General features: G+C 35.3%; 1 protein-coding gene and 1 long non-coding RNA gene across 39 annotated transcripts in view; one reads left to right on the top strand and one right to left on the bottom strand.

Annotated features, from left to right (window-relative positions):
* Nucleotides 1-14,870, top strand: part of TSBP1 (testis expressed basic protein 1) — a 212,668-nt gene that overhangs the window by 75,121 nt on the left and 122,677 nt on the right. For 37 of the 38 annotated variants that reach the window (XM_042986064.1, XM_042986084.1, XM_042986085.1 and 34 more), the window contains 2 exons: nucleotides 3,566-3,586; nucleotides 4,278-4,292. In XM_042986064.1, the coding sequence (XP_042841998.1) occupies nucleotides 3,566-3,586; nucleotides 4,278-4,292 (36 nt within the window). Of the gene's footprint in view, nucleotides 1-3,565; nucleotides 3,587-4,277; nucleotides 4,293-9,041; nucleotides 10,078-14,870 lie in introns of those variants that run through there. The other variant, XM_042986091.1, reaches the window with a different exon arrangement.
* Nucleotides 1-14,870, bottom strand: part of LOC122238594 — an 88,531-nt gene that overhangs the window by 50,571 nt on the left and 23,090 nt on the right. Inside the window, exons 2-3 of the long non-coding RNA XR_006217580.1 lie at nucleotides 8,875-8,943; nucleotides 7,428-7,532 (exon numbers count right to left, since the gene is read on the bottom strand). This is a non-coding gene — a long non-coding RNA (uncharacterized LOC122238594). The remainder of the gene's footprint in view (nucleotides 1-7,427; nucleotides 7,533-8,874; nucleotides 8,944-14,870) is intronic.

The raw sequence follows: 14,870 nt of genomic DNA, 5'->3' as shown, positions 1-14,870 counted from the left end.
ACAAGATCAATGCACAGAAATGTGTTGCATTTCTCTAGACTGGGATAATGAAGAAGCAGAAAGAGAAATTAAGAGGGCAATCCCATTTACAATTGCACCCAAAATAATAAGATACCTAGGCATACATCTAACCAAAGAGGTGAAAGACCTCTATTCTGAAAACAATAAAACACTGATGAAAGAAATTGAAGATAAAACAAATGGAAAGACATTCCATGCTCATGAATTAGAAGAGTAAACATTGTTAAACTATCTATACTTCTCAAAGCAATCTACACATTTAATGCAATCTCCATCAAAATACCAACAGCATTTTTCACAGGGCTAGAATAAACAGTGCTAAAAACTGTACAGAACCACAAAAGACACTGAATAGCCAAAGAAATCTTGAAGAACCAAAGCTGGAGGCTTCGTTTCACAAATTCTGGACTTCAAGTTATATTACAAAGTTGTAGTCATCAAAATAGTATGGTACTGGCACAAAAACAGAAACATAGATCAACAGAACAGAACAGAAAACCCAGAAATAAACCCACAATTATCATCTTCGACAAAAGCAGAAAAGACCATCCAATGGAAAAAAAGACCGTCTCTTCAACAGAAAGTGTTGGGAAAAACTGGACAGCTACATGCAAAAGAATGAACCTGGACCACATTCTTACACCATACACAAAATAAATTCAAACTGGATCGAATTCCTAAATGTGAAACCCGAAACCATACAAATCCTAGAAGAGAACACAGGCAGTAACTTCTTTGACATCAGCTGTAGCAACATTTTTCTAGATACGTCTTCTGAGTCAAGGGAACCAAAGTAAATATAAACTATTGTAACGAAATCAAAATAAAAAGCTGCTACACAGCAAAGGAAACAAGCAACAAAACTAAAAGGCAACCTACAGAATGGGAGACAATATTTACAAATGATATATCTAATAAAGGGTTAGTGTCAAAAACATACAAAGAACTTATAAAATTCAAGGATCAAAAAACAAATACTCCAATTAAAAATGGGCAGAAGACATGAATAGACATTTTTTCCAAAGAAGACATCCAGATGGTCAACATATACGTGAAGAGATTTTCATCATCACTCATCATCAGGGAAATGCAAATCAAAACTACAATGAGATATCACCTCTCACCTGTCAGAATGGCTAAAATCAACAACACAAGAAACAAAAGATGTTAGTGAGGATGTGGAGAAAAAGGAGCACTCATGCACTGTTAGTGGAAAGGCAAACTGGTACAGCCACTGTGGAAAACAATATGGAGGTTACTCAGAAAGTTAAAAATAGAACTACTCTATGATCCAGCAATCTTGCTACTGGGTATTTATCTAAAGAATACAAAAATACTAATTCAACTGGATATATGCACCCCTATGTGTACAGCAGCATTATTTACAATAGCCCAATTATGGAAGTAACCCAAGTGTCCATCAATTGATGAATGGGTAAAAGAAGAAGTGAGACTAGAAAGATAGATGATAGACAGAGATAGAGATACCTAGATAAAGACAAAGTGATAACATTCCAATATATATATATATATAGGAATGTTATTCAAATATATATATATATATATATATATATATATATATATATAGGAATGTTATTCAACCATAAAAAGAATGAAATATTGCCATTTGCAACAATACGGATGGAGCTGGAGAGTACAATCTTAAGCAGAATAAGTCAGTCAGAGAAAGCTAAATACCATATGATTTCACTTATATGTGGAATTTAAGAAACAAAAGTGCAAAAGGGAAAAAAGAAAAGAGAGACAAACCAAGAAACAGACTTCATTACAGAGAACAAACTGATGCTTACCAGAGGGGAGGTTGGTGGGAAGATAGATTAACAGGCGATGGGGATTAAGGAATGCATTTGTCAGGATGAGTATCTGGTAATGTATGGAATTGCTGAATCACTATATTGTACACCTGGAATTAACATAACACTGTATATTAAGTAACTTGATTAAAAGTAAAAACTAAAAAAAAACATAAAGAACAATTAAATTAAGCCCCTGTCTTACACCACTGACAAAAATTAACTTGAAATGGACCACTGATTTTAACACAGACCCTGATACCATATAGCTCCTAGAAAAAACTGGAGGGAAGAAGCTCCTCAGTGCTGGTCTTGGCATTGATTTTTCTAGACATGACACCAGAAGCACAAACAACAAAAACAAAAACCAACAAGTTGCACTACATCAAACCTAAAGGTTTCCACACATCAACCGAAAAAATTTTAAAAAGGAAAAGACCACCCATGGAATGGGAAAAACTTTTTGCAAACCATATATTAGATAATGCGTTAATATCTAAAATATATAAAGAACTCTTACAACTCCATAACAAAGAAGAATCTGATTGCAAAATTGGCAGAGGAACTAAATAGAAATTTTTCCAAAGACATCCAAGTGGCCAACAGACACATGAAAGAATGGTCAGCAACACTAATCATCAAGAGAAATGCAATCAAAACCATAATGAGATATCAAGTCACACCTGCCAGAATGGCTCTCATCAAGAACACAAGAGGTTAAGTTTTGGCAAGGATACAGAGAAAAGGGAACCGTTGTATACTGTTAGCAGAAATTGGCTCAACCACTATGGAAAACAACATGAAGGTTCATCAAAAAGTTGGCACATATTCTAGGTATATATCCAAAGGAAATGATAACAAGATATCAATAAATACATATACTCTCATATTTACTGCATCATTATTCACAGTAGCCAAGATATGGAAACAATCTAACTGCCCACACCAATGGATGAATGGATAAAGAACATGTGAGATACACACACACACATACACACACACACACACACACACACACACACACACACACTGCAATAGTATTTGACCATGAGAAAGGACATCTTTCCATTTGCAACATCATAGACGGACCTTGAGCATATTATGCTGAATGAATAAGTCTGACAGAAGACAAGCACTGTATGGTATCATTTATATGTGGAATCTAACATAGCCAACCTTAGAAAGTAAAATGGCAGTTACCAGGGAATTGCAGGGGAGGGGGGGAAGGACGGGGTTGGACAGGTGTTGTTCAAAGGTACAAACTTGCAACACATAGTAAATAAGCCCTAGAAATCTAATGTATATTATAGTGAACATAGACAATAATATTGTATGATAATCATCAAGCTTGCTAAGAGACCACATCTTAATGATTCTAACCACAAGAAAGGATCATTATGTAATGTGATACAGGTTCTAATTATTGCTATAATGGCAGTTATCTTACTATATACAAATCCATCAAATTTACATGTTATACACTTTAAATTTGTACAATGTTATATGCCAAACATATTTTAATAAAAAATTTTTAAATAAAATAGCTAATCACAAGATCTTTCTAAAACTACAATAGGCTAAAAGAAGGGGGAGGGAAGATGGAGTTTCCCTATTAATTAAAAGGAACTTCATTGTTTACGACACAGATTCCATCCAGTGCAGAAGCTTGGGGGTTGGTGAAGAAGGAAAAGCCCAATATCTACTGATATTTTTTTCTTTGTCTCTTTCAGTGGACAGTTCTGGAAAAATCAGTAAGTTTGGGTCATTTCTTTGCTTTACCTATTTCTGTGTCCAGAACCTTTGAGTTTTTGTTACTCAATTGTTTTGTATTTCAAGTTCTTTTACCTTAGAAGAGTCAATATTTTAAATAAGTGATTTTCTCATACTTTGATTTCCCCTTTTCTATCTCCCTTTTGGAACAAAATACAATGGTCTTGTATTATATCTTGGTTATTTACTACCAAAGATTATTAGGAGCATATATTCCCAGCTAGTTTACTACAAGGCATCTGTTTTCTTTGTGGTATCATCTGGCAATGGATAATTTTTACTAAAAAAAGAAATTCACCAAAATTGACATATAAAGAATAAATGTCAGGACAAGATGGTGATTTTGATAAATAACCAACAATACACATTTATTTTCAAACTGATCTAAAAGAGAGTGGGTTAAAAAATGATTTGTGACAGAACAATGAAAGTAGGAAGTGCAATCATTTGAATTTTGATAAAATAGATATTCCCTACCTAAGTATTCAATGAATACTCTGTGAAGTAGGATGTGGAGCCTTTGCACTCCTGAGGGTGAAACAGAGGGATATTTTACAATGCCTGGAGGTCCTGCTTCTGCATTCACCTATATAGGGTATTCTTGGAAGTAGGGTTTTCCTTGAGTTAGAAAATTCACACTGATTAATTAATCTTTTGTGTTTTATTTTTTAGCACTAACTCCTATGGGTAAGTTCTTTATTCTCAACTGTGAAATTTTACATTGTTTATAGGTATTTTCTGGACTTGCTGTTTCTACTCCCAAAATAGAGACTTGTGTTTCTAAGGTTATTTTAAATGTTCCCATCCTCGAGAATCTTCCAATATTTTAAATTACTACTTTTAGAGATACTGCTGCAGAGGAGATGAAGTTCATAGAAAAGGATGCCATAATCTCTGGCCATCTTCTAGGCTCTGAAAAACAATCTCCTTTCTGACTCCCAGCAAAATATAATGAAAGAAAGATTGGTTCCTAAATTCTGTTGAGTTCTTTGCTGGTAACTGAGAACTCTTTTTTAGTTATAAGTGAAGGCTCACTGAATCATACTAATAGAAAAAGTAGTTAAGAACAAAACTTTATTTTTTCTTGGCTTCTAAGTAACTTTACTTTTGAGGAATAGTAGGCATTGAGCACCTACTATATACTGTATACTCTGCTAGGCATTTTCAAAAACAGTATCTCACTTTTACCATAGCCTGCCTGGTAGCTATTGTTATTCCCCACTTTACAGATCAGTAAATTGGCTCAGACACTTGACCAAGATTAAGGAGTTGGTAAGAAGCAGTGTCAGGATCTAAATCTAGGACTTCCCATCTCCAAAGTACATACTCTTCCCACACCAACACATTGCCTTCTTTACTGAACCACAAATGCCTTTTTGGTGATTAGTCCTGAAACCATATCTATAAATAAAATGTTTGTTAATATAAAGGTACTTCCACTAGTGAAGCTATATAATTAAATGTACACAGAAGAACCATTTTAAAAATAAAAGACATCCCATTTAAATCAATGTTGGGCTTTTAACTGTCTTCTAAATTCAGATTTCTTATTAGGATTGTGTAATGCCTCAGCTCTTCAAGACAATCATATGAAACAGAATAATAATTCTTAAAACTCTGTAAATATACAATCATAAGAAGCAAGTAAAACTTAAATTTAGTAAGATACAGTTCAAGAATCTCAAACACTGTAAATACCGACAAACACAAAATATGCCTTTATATTCAGTCTTTCTTCTTTTTCAGTTCACACTAGAAGGAGAGTGGGTTTGTGAGTGGCAGTGGGGAGTTGGAGGAGGTGAAGTTAAAAGGGACAATTGTTTTCTTTGGATTTATAGTACAAGAAACAATATGCATTCAAGCAATCATGACATATCTACATTCTTCATATGCCCTCCCCACATGGGGAAGGTGATAAGTGTATGTTTTCCTTATAAAACGAAAGAGGGCTTTTGAGAAGGGATCATAGGCCAAGTCCCTCCCTGGAGGTGAATTCATTTTTAATGAATATGCTTTTTTTTAATTGCCAGAACAAAAATCAGTTCAATCTTTTAAAATGCTTTCTTGTAAAAGATATATTCTTGTTGACAATATTTCAAACATATTCTTCTCAATTGATATTTTTAGCAAAAAGCGATTAAGGTTTAATTCATTGTTCAAAAAAGATTTAAGACAGAACAGTGCATCAAATTCACCACCCTCTCAAGTTAAGTCTCTTTATTTCTCACCTCCACAATCAGCTAATTAAGTATATGATTTTTTTTTTAATGCTAATTCATGGCCTGAGATCTATAATGAGTCATCTCCTTAATGCTGAACAGATCTTTATGGTCTAGACAGCTCCCTGATAGCCAGTGGATTAAGAACCTAATAGGATTAGTTTTGTTGTTTCCTTTGTGATACAGAAGCTTTTGATCTTGAGTTTAAATAAAAATAATAATAAATAAACATTAAGAAAATAAAAATTAAAAAATTTAATGTTTATTTATTTTTGAGAGAGAGAAAGACAGAGTGTGAGTGGGGGAGGGGCAGAGACAGAGGGAGACACACAATCTGATGCAGGCTCCAGGCTCTGAGCTGTCAGCACGGAGCCCGACACGGGGCTTGAACCCACAAACCGTGAGATCATGACCTGAGCTGAAGTTGGATGCTTAACCGACTGAGCCACCCAGGCGCCCCTAAAATAAAAGTTTTTTAAAAGAACCCAATAGGATTAGTTTCCTAATAAAGGCCATAGTCTAGTTGCTGCATTATTTTAAGTATTGCATAATTAGAATTATTACTATGATCGCTAATTCATCTTTCAGCTTTAACAAAAATTAATCCAGTTTAAAATCTTTAAGCAGCCTGAATACAATACAATGACCGCCAAGGTCTTGATTAAATCTTTCCCTTAAAATTAGAATTTTGCTGTACAGGTTACTATCTGCAGTAAATGGACTTTGAGCCAGGACTTACAAATATTTATACTATGGAGATTATGAGATCCAAAGGGAAAAAAAGATGTATGCACTATCTAAAAATTTAAAAGAAGGGAGAGAAGAACTTAGAATTTGGTGGACTAATGATTTGTGGCTTACTTCTGCAATGCTATTAAGTTCAAGATGGAAAATATACAGCAAAAACACTAAACCAAGGATATGAAGATACTATTAGAAATGACTAGAAGTACTTTTCAGTTTAGTGGGAAAAAGAATAAAATTCTTTAAAATTCTGTAAAATTAGGAAAAGTGTAGCTAGAATAGACATTGATTGTTTCATCAAACCCTAGAATATTTACCTTTGATTAACAAAATCCATACAATTTAGGAGATAAAGTTTGCTTAAAATGAGTCCTGCAGTAATATACACAGTACGAAACGTGAAACAAATACTCCCAAGAGATGGTATAAAATTAAAAATATTCCCATATTTGAAAAAACCCAGCTTGTTTAGGAGTACATTCCACAGAATTTGTCAGGTTGGAAGCATCAGTGGAAACACATACTCTTCTCCACACCACACACCACACACCACACCCCCCGCTTCAAAAATAAGTAGCCACTGGTGGTACTGTCAGGTATCAGAATATTGTGAACTCTTTCTCAGTACAAAAATGCTTAGGATATATTACCACTGATTTTCATTAGTAAATTGGAAATGAGTTTGTCTAGAATAAAATGTCGGTACTCATAGCTTATTAAATAAGCACTAGGGAGGAAAAAATACACAGAAGGTTCAGAAAGCATTGTTGCAAGATTCTTACTGTTTTTATTTTGGTGCCAGTTGAAAATATCAAACAGAAAGCACTAAACTGCAGCATCCCGTCGGATTTATAGTTACCTTATTACCTAACGTAGGAATGTCTCACTTTTTACAACTTGTTATTCAGTTGTGTGTGGATCAGTATTTCAGACGTCAAACCCTAAACATACCAAAAGGCTTTCTCTGTAACAAAAAAAAAAAAAAAAGAGTCAACTTTTAAGTAAGAAATCTTCCGGTGATGCAATTTACCATTCCCCTAAAGTATTTGGTTGGAACTAAGAATGCCTTATCTTGATAGATCAGAGAGAGTTTTTGCCTGTATTATCTCATTTGGTAGTAGTAATAGCCAATACTTACTGCACTACTCACCATGTTCCATGCACTGTACTGAGTGCTTTACTTAGATAATATTATTTAATCCTCATAACACTTCGGTGAAGTAGCTACTACTATTGCTCCCATTTTGCAGATACGAAAGTAAAGTTTGCCCAAGTTAGTTAGGTATGAAGCCAGGATTTGAAGCAGTCTGTCTGTAAAAGCCATGCTCCTTAAACATTTGTCTAGAATCTTTAAATTACTCTACAAAGTGGGCAGAGCAGTAAGTCTTTAGGGAGTAACTGATTACATTAGGGAGTAGCCCAAATAAACCCAGCTGGCAAGAATACTAAACCCAAGTGTTCTGATTCAGCTTTTAAATTCAGTATCCTTTCTACTGCATTAAATATTTAAATAGGTTTTCTTAAGGCAAGGCATCCCATTGCTTCACAGCAAGAACCCACAGAATTCTTCTTAGTAGCATAGATAATTTTTTTTCTTAATCCGGGGAACCAAATCACTAAAAAAAAGAAGAAAAAAAAAAAGCAGAAGCTAACAAATTCAAGTTTATTAGATCTCACAGAAATTGGAAACAGCAGAGCTAACTGACCTATACTTGGAAAAAGGGACCAGAAACTCGTGAGTTTGCAGGTATCATAAGAAGCAGTCTAAAGTATCGGTTAAGACTGAACTCTGGAGTCTGACTCTTCAGGCTCAAATCCCAGCTCCACCACTTACTAACTCTATGACCATATTCACATTCATTTAAGCTTTTTGTACCTCAAGTTTCTTCATCTGTAAAATGGGGATAATAAAATGCCCTATATGGTTGTTGTGAGGATTAAATGAGTTAATAGTTCATATAAAATGCTCAGAACACTGAGTGCCTGATGTACGGTGAGCACCCAATAATTATCAGCTAGTACTATTATTACTTTTGAATAATGAGATATCCTTATAGTCAATATGCAATGCATATTTAGAGTTTTTTTTTCTATTTTAAGAAACAATTATTGCTTATTTCCAAACTTTTTTCTACAAATAAATTCCATTTCTTTTCAGAATACATTCTCCTCTAGCTATTAAGCATTAATCATTAGCCATAATATACTGAACAAATGCCAGCCAGTTCATTTATAGTACATTTTAGCTCTTCTTTGATTAATATTCCAGTTTATTGAAGAGAGTCTGGAATATTACCAATACTTACACAATTTTAAGTGCAGAGTTCCACCATTTTCTACTTTCAGGAAATCTCAAGTTATCTCCGGTTTGTCATCTTTAAGACAAAAAATAAAGAAACGAATATCAGGGGGAAAGTAGGAATAAAGAGAAAGTACCTGATATCTGAAATGTGCACTTTTGTTGTGTGCTCAGTTATATTTCCAGGTTACACGGATGCACAAGTTGCAAAAAAATCAGATTTCAAGGCCCAGATTCTAAAAAATGAAGGCACTACAAAGACTGAGAACAGCCAAGAAGAAAACAAGAAAACATTAAAGAAGAAAATCTTATTTACAGATTCTGATGAATCCTTGACCTTAAGGCACAAAACAGAGTCAAAAAGCAAAGCAAAAGGCATTGAGTTGGAGGACGGTGAGATAGGTATGGAGGTTGAGAAAAAGGAAAGTGACACCACGATGCTGGGAGAAGAAGACCAAATAAAGGGGCGTGACATAGGAATAGCAATAGGAGAGGAAGCCCAAGTAAAGAGAAGTGAATCCAGAATACCACAAGAACAGGAAGCCCAAGTAAAGATGAATGACACTGGGACACCACAGGGACAGGGGTTTCAAATAAAGCAGAGTGAGTTAAGAACACAAGAAGGACAGGGGTCTCAAGTAGAGAAGAGTGAGTCCAAAATACCACAAGAGCAGGAGTCTCAAGTAGAGAAGAGTGAGTCTGAAATACCACAAACACAGGGCTCCCAAATAGAGAAGAGTGACACCAGAATACCACAAAGACAGGAGTCCCAAGTAAAGAAGAGTGAGTCTAGAATGCCACAAGCACAAGGGTCCCAAGTAAGAAAAGAGAGTTCTGAGAACAAAGGAAAGCAGGACAAAGACAAGGGAGATGCAAGGAAGAAGAAAGATACAGGAGAAAATGATACTATGAAGAAAAGTGATGAAGGAAAGCCCAAAGTTAAAGGAAAGAAAGAATTAGAAGTCAAGGGTAAAAAAACAGAAGGTTCAGTAAGGGGCAAAATCAACTGATTATTATGATTCCCATCCTCCAAATACAAGTCATAACCCAGTTATTGCCTAAATGGATCATAATTACAGAATCCCTTTAATTTATACATCCACAGAGTGTCTACTATAGTTCTTTCACCATTTTTAGTCCTCTCAGCCACAAATCTCAGCTTCCAATTGTTTGTTTTCTAAGTTGATAATTATGACTTAATCAAGAAAGACTGGATACTTTCTGAAATAAACATTTTGACTAAAGAAATGTATAATTTTCTTTGACAACTATTACATTAATTCAGCCTAACCAATCAACCAACCAGGGCTTCTCATAAAACACTTTTTTTTATTTTTTTAAAAAAATTTTTTATTAACATTTATTTATTTTTGAGACAGAGAGACAGAGCATGAACAGGGGAGGGGCAGAGAGAGAGAGAGAGACACAGAATGTGAAACGGGCTCCAGGCTCTGAGCTGTCAGCACAGAGCCTGACGCGGGGCTCGAACTCACGGACTGTGAGATCATGACCTGAGCCGAAGTCGAACGCCCAACCGACTGAGCCACCCAGGCGCCCCAAAACATTTTGATTAAAGAAATGTATAATCTCCTTTGACAACTACTACATTAACTTAGTGATAGACTAACCAATCAATGCTCCTGTTGGTAGGCTGAATGTTCACGAGCACTCTTCCAGCAGTAATGGGTACATAAAAATATAAGTCAAGCTCCTTTGCAATCAAGTAGGGTTTAACACATACAGTGATACAATATATGTATACATGCCAATTTTTTAAAAGTAAAATCTGAGTGTCGAAATGTAGTTTAGATGGATAGTATAATACAAGTTAGCAACCTGTTGGAATGAGAAGATTAAGGGGATAACAGCTTCATGGAGAAAGGAATGGTGGTAGATAGGTCTCAAAAGATGGATAAGATGTTGCTACACTGAGTGAGGTAGGAAGAGTACAAAAAAAGGCAAAGGGATTCAAAACTGCCACACCACACTCTAGGAGAAGTAGGCAATTATGTGACATAGGCTCATGAGAAGCATTCTAGAGTACTATTTTGAAAAGGAGGGTTAGAGAAGATACTGAAGAATATGAAAAACAAGCCAGGAATTTATATTTTACTCATCAGGCAACTGGAAGCCTTCTGGGGTATTTGGGAAGTACAGTTAGGTGAATAAGGTTGCATTACCAATGTGTTAATCTCGTGATTGCACAAAATACACTGAAGAGGAGCAATGCCATAGGTAGCAAATCTAGTAAAGAGGTGTTTGGAGTAATAAGTGATGGAAACAGAATAAATAGAAGGGGTAGATATGAACTGTTTTTCAAAGAAGAAATCATTACCTCATGATGACTAACCAAATATGAGCAAGGAAAAGAAATAAAAACAATCGATGACTCCCTAACTCTTGAAACTGGACGAGAGAAAATCAATAACTAGGACCTAGTGTGTGGCACAGGGAGGGAAAAACAAATTGCTGAGTTTAAGGGAACAAACTAACACTTGTCGTTTGATAGGGGATCTGAAGTCAATCCAGTAGAGATAATGTGAAGCCACAGAGTAAATGAGTTCCCCAAAAAAGAAAGTACAAAGCTAGCAAAAGCACAGGTCCAAGAACTGGGCCTGTTAGATATAATAGGTTGAAGAAAAAAATTAAGGTATGGGAAGATGTAAGGAATACCTGTAGAACAAATGTTCTGATAATTAAAGAAGATGAGAATTTAGAGAAAGGGTGTTTAAAGGATAGCCAAGATTTCAAGGAGAGAAAGGACAGAAAAAGACCACTGTGGCTGCTATCTGGAGGTGACTGATGAACTTCCAAAGAGAGGCAACCAGGGGAAGGAATGGAAGAAGGCAGAAAATAGAAACACAAGCAAGTAGCTGCAGGATATGCCTTTCAATAAAACCAATTTTAGTCTGCTTTTTAAGTATTGTTTTTAGGAATTTCATCTTTATAGTACTCTATTCTGTGCTAGTTGGCCCATAGTCTGAATATTACATTGAGTTCTGTCAGAGGATGTGGATCAAGTACAGGGCCTTCAGAAGAGAAGGGCTATGATGCAAAGGGATTCAAATCCTTTCAAGTGAGCAGTTTTACCTAGTGCAGAAAACACAGAAGAACACAATGAGAATTATCTTCATATACTAGATTATGATTATAGATTAGATTAGAATTTTTGTATGGCTCCCAAGAAAATAAGGAAATAAGAATAGAAGAAATAAGAAATTAAGGAAATAAGAAAATAAGGAAAATAAGAGTAGAAGGATCCAAGTAACAAATCTGTATCTCAGTATAAGGGCAAGTGGGATGCCTAAAAGTGCTGGAGGGAGAGCTTAAGATTGCAATAATCACTGGGTGGAAATGCTGCAGAGGAGATTTTTAGGAATCAGCTGGGTAGTTGGAGCAGGTAATCTTTATGGTTCCTTTAAAATATAAGCCCATAATTCAAAGTATAAAATTCTTTTGGACTAACTAGATGTCTTCCAATGAACCTTTCACACTAATCTAATATGCTAGGATTCTTTAAAGAGGTTTCCTCCTCTATCTCTCTCTCTCTCTCTCTCTCTCTCTCTCTCTCTCTCTCACACACACACACACACACACACACACACACACACAAAGAGAAATCAGACTTTAGTCCCTGCTGCCCAAAGTATAAAACATTTCATAAATATACCTAACCACAAGCTAAAGAAAGCAGTTCCATAACTTCTAGCACAATCCAAACCACTACACGGATCTCTACTGTGTGCCCAGAGTCCTGCCACAGGTCTAGAAGCCTAAGTCAATTTTAGAAGTCACAAAACCCTGAGGCCTTTGATGAACCACATAGATTTAGCAAAACTGAACTGAAAAAAAAAGGAGGGGAGAGACGGGAGGACAAATATGAACATGAGATTTTTATATTGTAAATTACTTCTATGTCTCTGGAATATACACATTACAGATTTTATCAGTATTAGTTGACATATCTCTTACATATATTATGCTGTTACCAGGGGAAAATGTGACCAGAAGGCTTTTCATATAGTTAAAAATATTTAGGTTTTCATGATCCTATATAATTTTCTACAGCTCTCTCTGGTCCATCTGGCAGCAAGCTATTAGGTTTTAGAGCTATAACAAAAGCAGCTTTTCTCAGATTTCTGCTAAAAAGCACAGATCCTATCAAGGCAACTACTGAAAAGCAGTAAGACTTTAGCGAACATGCTTATTAGCTGGCTACATATCTGAATGTATACCCCACTGAACAAAGGATTCAGAAGAGACGGATCCATTGAATCTTCCCTGTATCTTCTCCATAACATCTAACTTGCAGTCAAAACATTTTCATTCCCAGCAAGTCTTGAAGGCAAATAAGTCACATAATAGGAAACACCAACTATCATAACCATATATGCTATTCTCTAAAGGCCATCAAAAAGCAGGCCAGTTAAAAACAATTGCTAAATTTCCCTTAAAGAAACAGGCATGGAAATCTTAAAGGATCCCAGAAAAAGGAAGGGGAGCTATCAGAACAATACCATGTTTACCAAAATAATGCAAATACTAGGAAAATGAATAAAGATATGCAATTTTCAGAAATTTGGATATAAAGATAGTCAAGTGGGACTTAAAAAAATCAACGGTAAATTTTGTTTCACACATAAGCTAATATAAACATCACCTCCCCTGTTCACAGATGCCCTGTTTAGATCTTAAAAGTTCTCATCACAAGGAAAAAATCTTGAACTATCTAAGATGACAGATGTTAACTAAACTTATTCTTGTGATCATTTCACAATATGTACATATATCATTAGGTTGTACACCTTAAACGTACATAATGTTGTATGACAGTTACATCTCCACAAAACTGGGGGGAGGGCAAAGGAATCAAGTCTTACACCTCAAATATGTGCAGTTTTTATTGTCAGTTTTACCTGAATAAAGACAGAAAGAAAAAAGAATGAATGGAAGTCTTACCATAAGTCATTTTACGTGTGGGAAAAAGCATATGAAAAGCAGGAAAATGACTTTAGAGATAACAAAGCTGAAGAAATGCCAAGACAGGGGTGCCTGGGTGGCTGAGTCCATTGGGTGTCCAACTCTTGATTTCGGCTCATGTTCGTGGGAGCAAGCCCTTGGTTAGGCTCTGCACTAACAACATGAAGCCTGCCTAGGATTCTCTCTCCCTCTCTCTCTCCCCCACTCCTCTGCTCACACATGCTCTCTCTCAAAATAAAACAAACATTTAAAAACACCATAAAATTAGTCATAATTATATTTAATTACACTTAAATACATTTAATTATATTTATTTTGACTTATTCATATATTTACTCATCTATTTGCTCACTATTTCTCCTTGTATCTTAATCCTTGCTTTGTGGATTGATTTCCTTCTTCTAGACATGCATCCTTTATGTTTTTTATCCAGGTCTATGAATAATAAACTCCTTTGACTTTTTATGAAAAATTTTTCAACTTCACTTTCATTATCAAATAATATCTTTGCTGACTAAGGAATTCTGGGTTGGCAATTTATTTTCTCTAAGCTAATTGAAGTTACTATCCATTGTCTTTTGGCCTTTGTTTTTGCTCTTTACAAATCCTCTAAATACCCAGTTTGGAAGTTACTTTGGCATTTTCTGACTGCTGACATTTAGAATTTTCTCTTTGTTTCGGTGTTCCAGTTTCACTACTATGTATGCAGTACATTCTCATTATTCCTGCTTTGAAAGTACTCATCTGAAACCTTCAGAGTCATGTCTTTTATCAATTTTGAAAAATTCTTGGACATCGTCTCTTTGAACTTTTGTTTTCCTCCATGCTTTCTACATTCTCCTTCTGGAACCCATATTAAATGGATTTTGGACCTTCTCATTCAAATCTCTTTCTGTTAACCTTGCTCTCATATTTTAAAACTCTCTCCGTAATGAAATATAGGTCCTTTCCTCAGGTCTGCCTTGCAGTTCATTATTTGTCTCTTCAGTATCTATGTTCTGAGCAGCTCATTGAGTTTTTAGT

Source organism: Panthera tigris, chromosome B2, assembly GCF_018350195.1.
Source record: "Panthera tigris isolate Pti1 chromosome B2, P.tigris_Pti1_mat1.1, whole genome shotgun sequence".
Classification (NCBI taxonomy): domain Eukaryota; kingdom Metazoa; phylum Chordata; class Mammalia; order Carnivora; family Felidae; genus Panthera; species Panthera tigris.
Note: the sequence above shows the minus strand (reverse complement) of the source record. Positions and strands in the feature narration are given on the sequence as shown.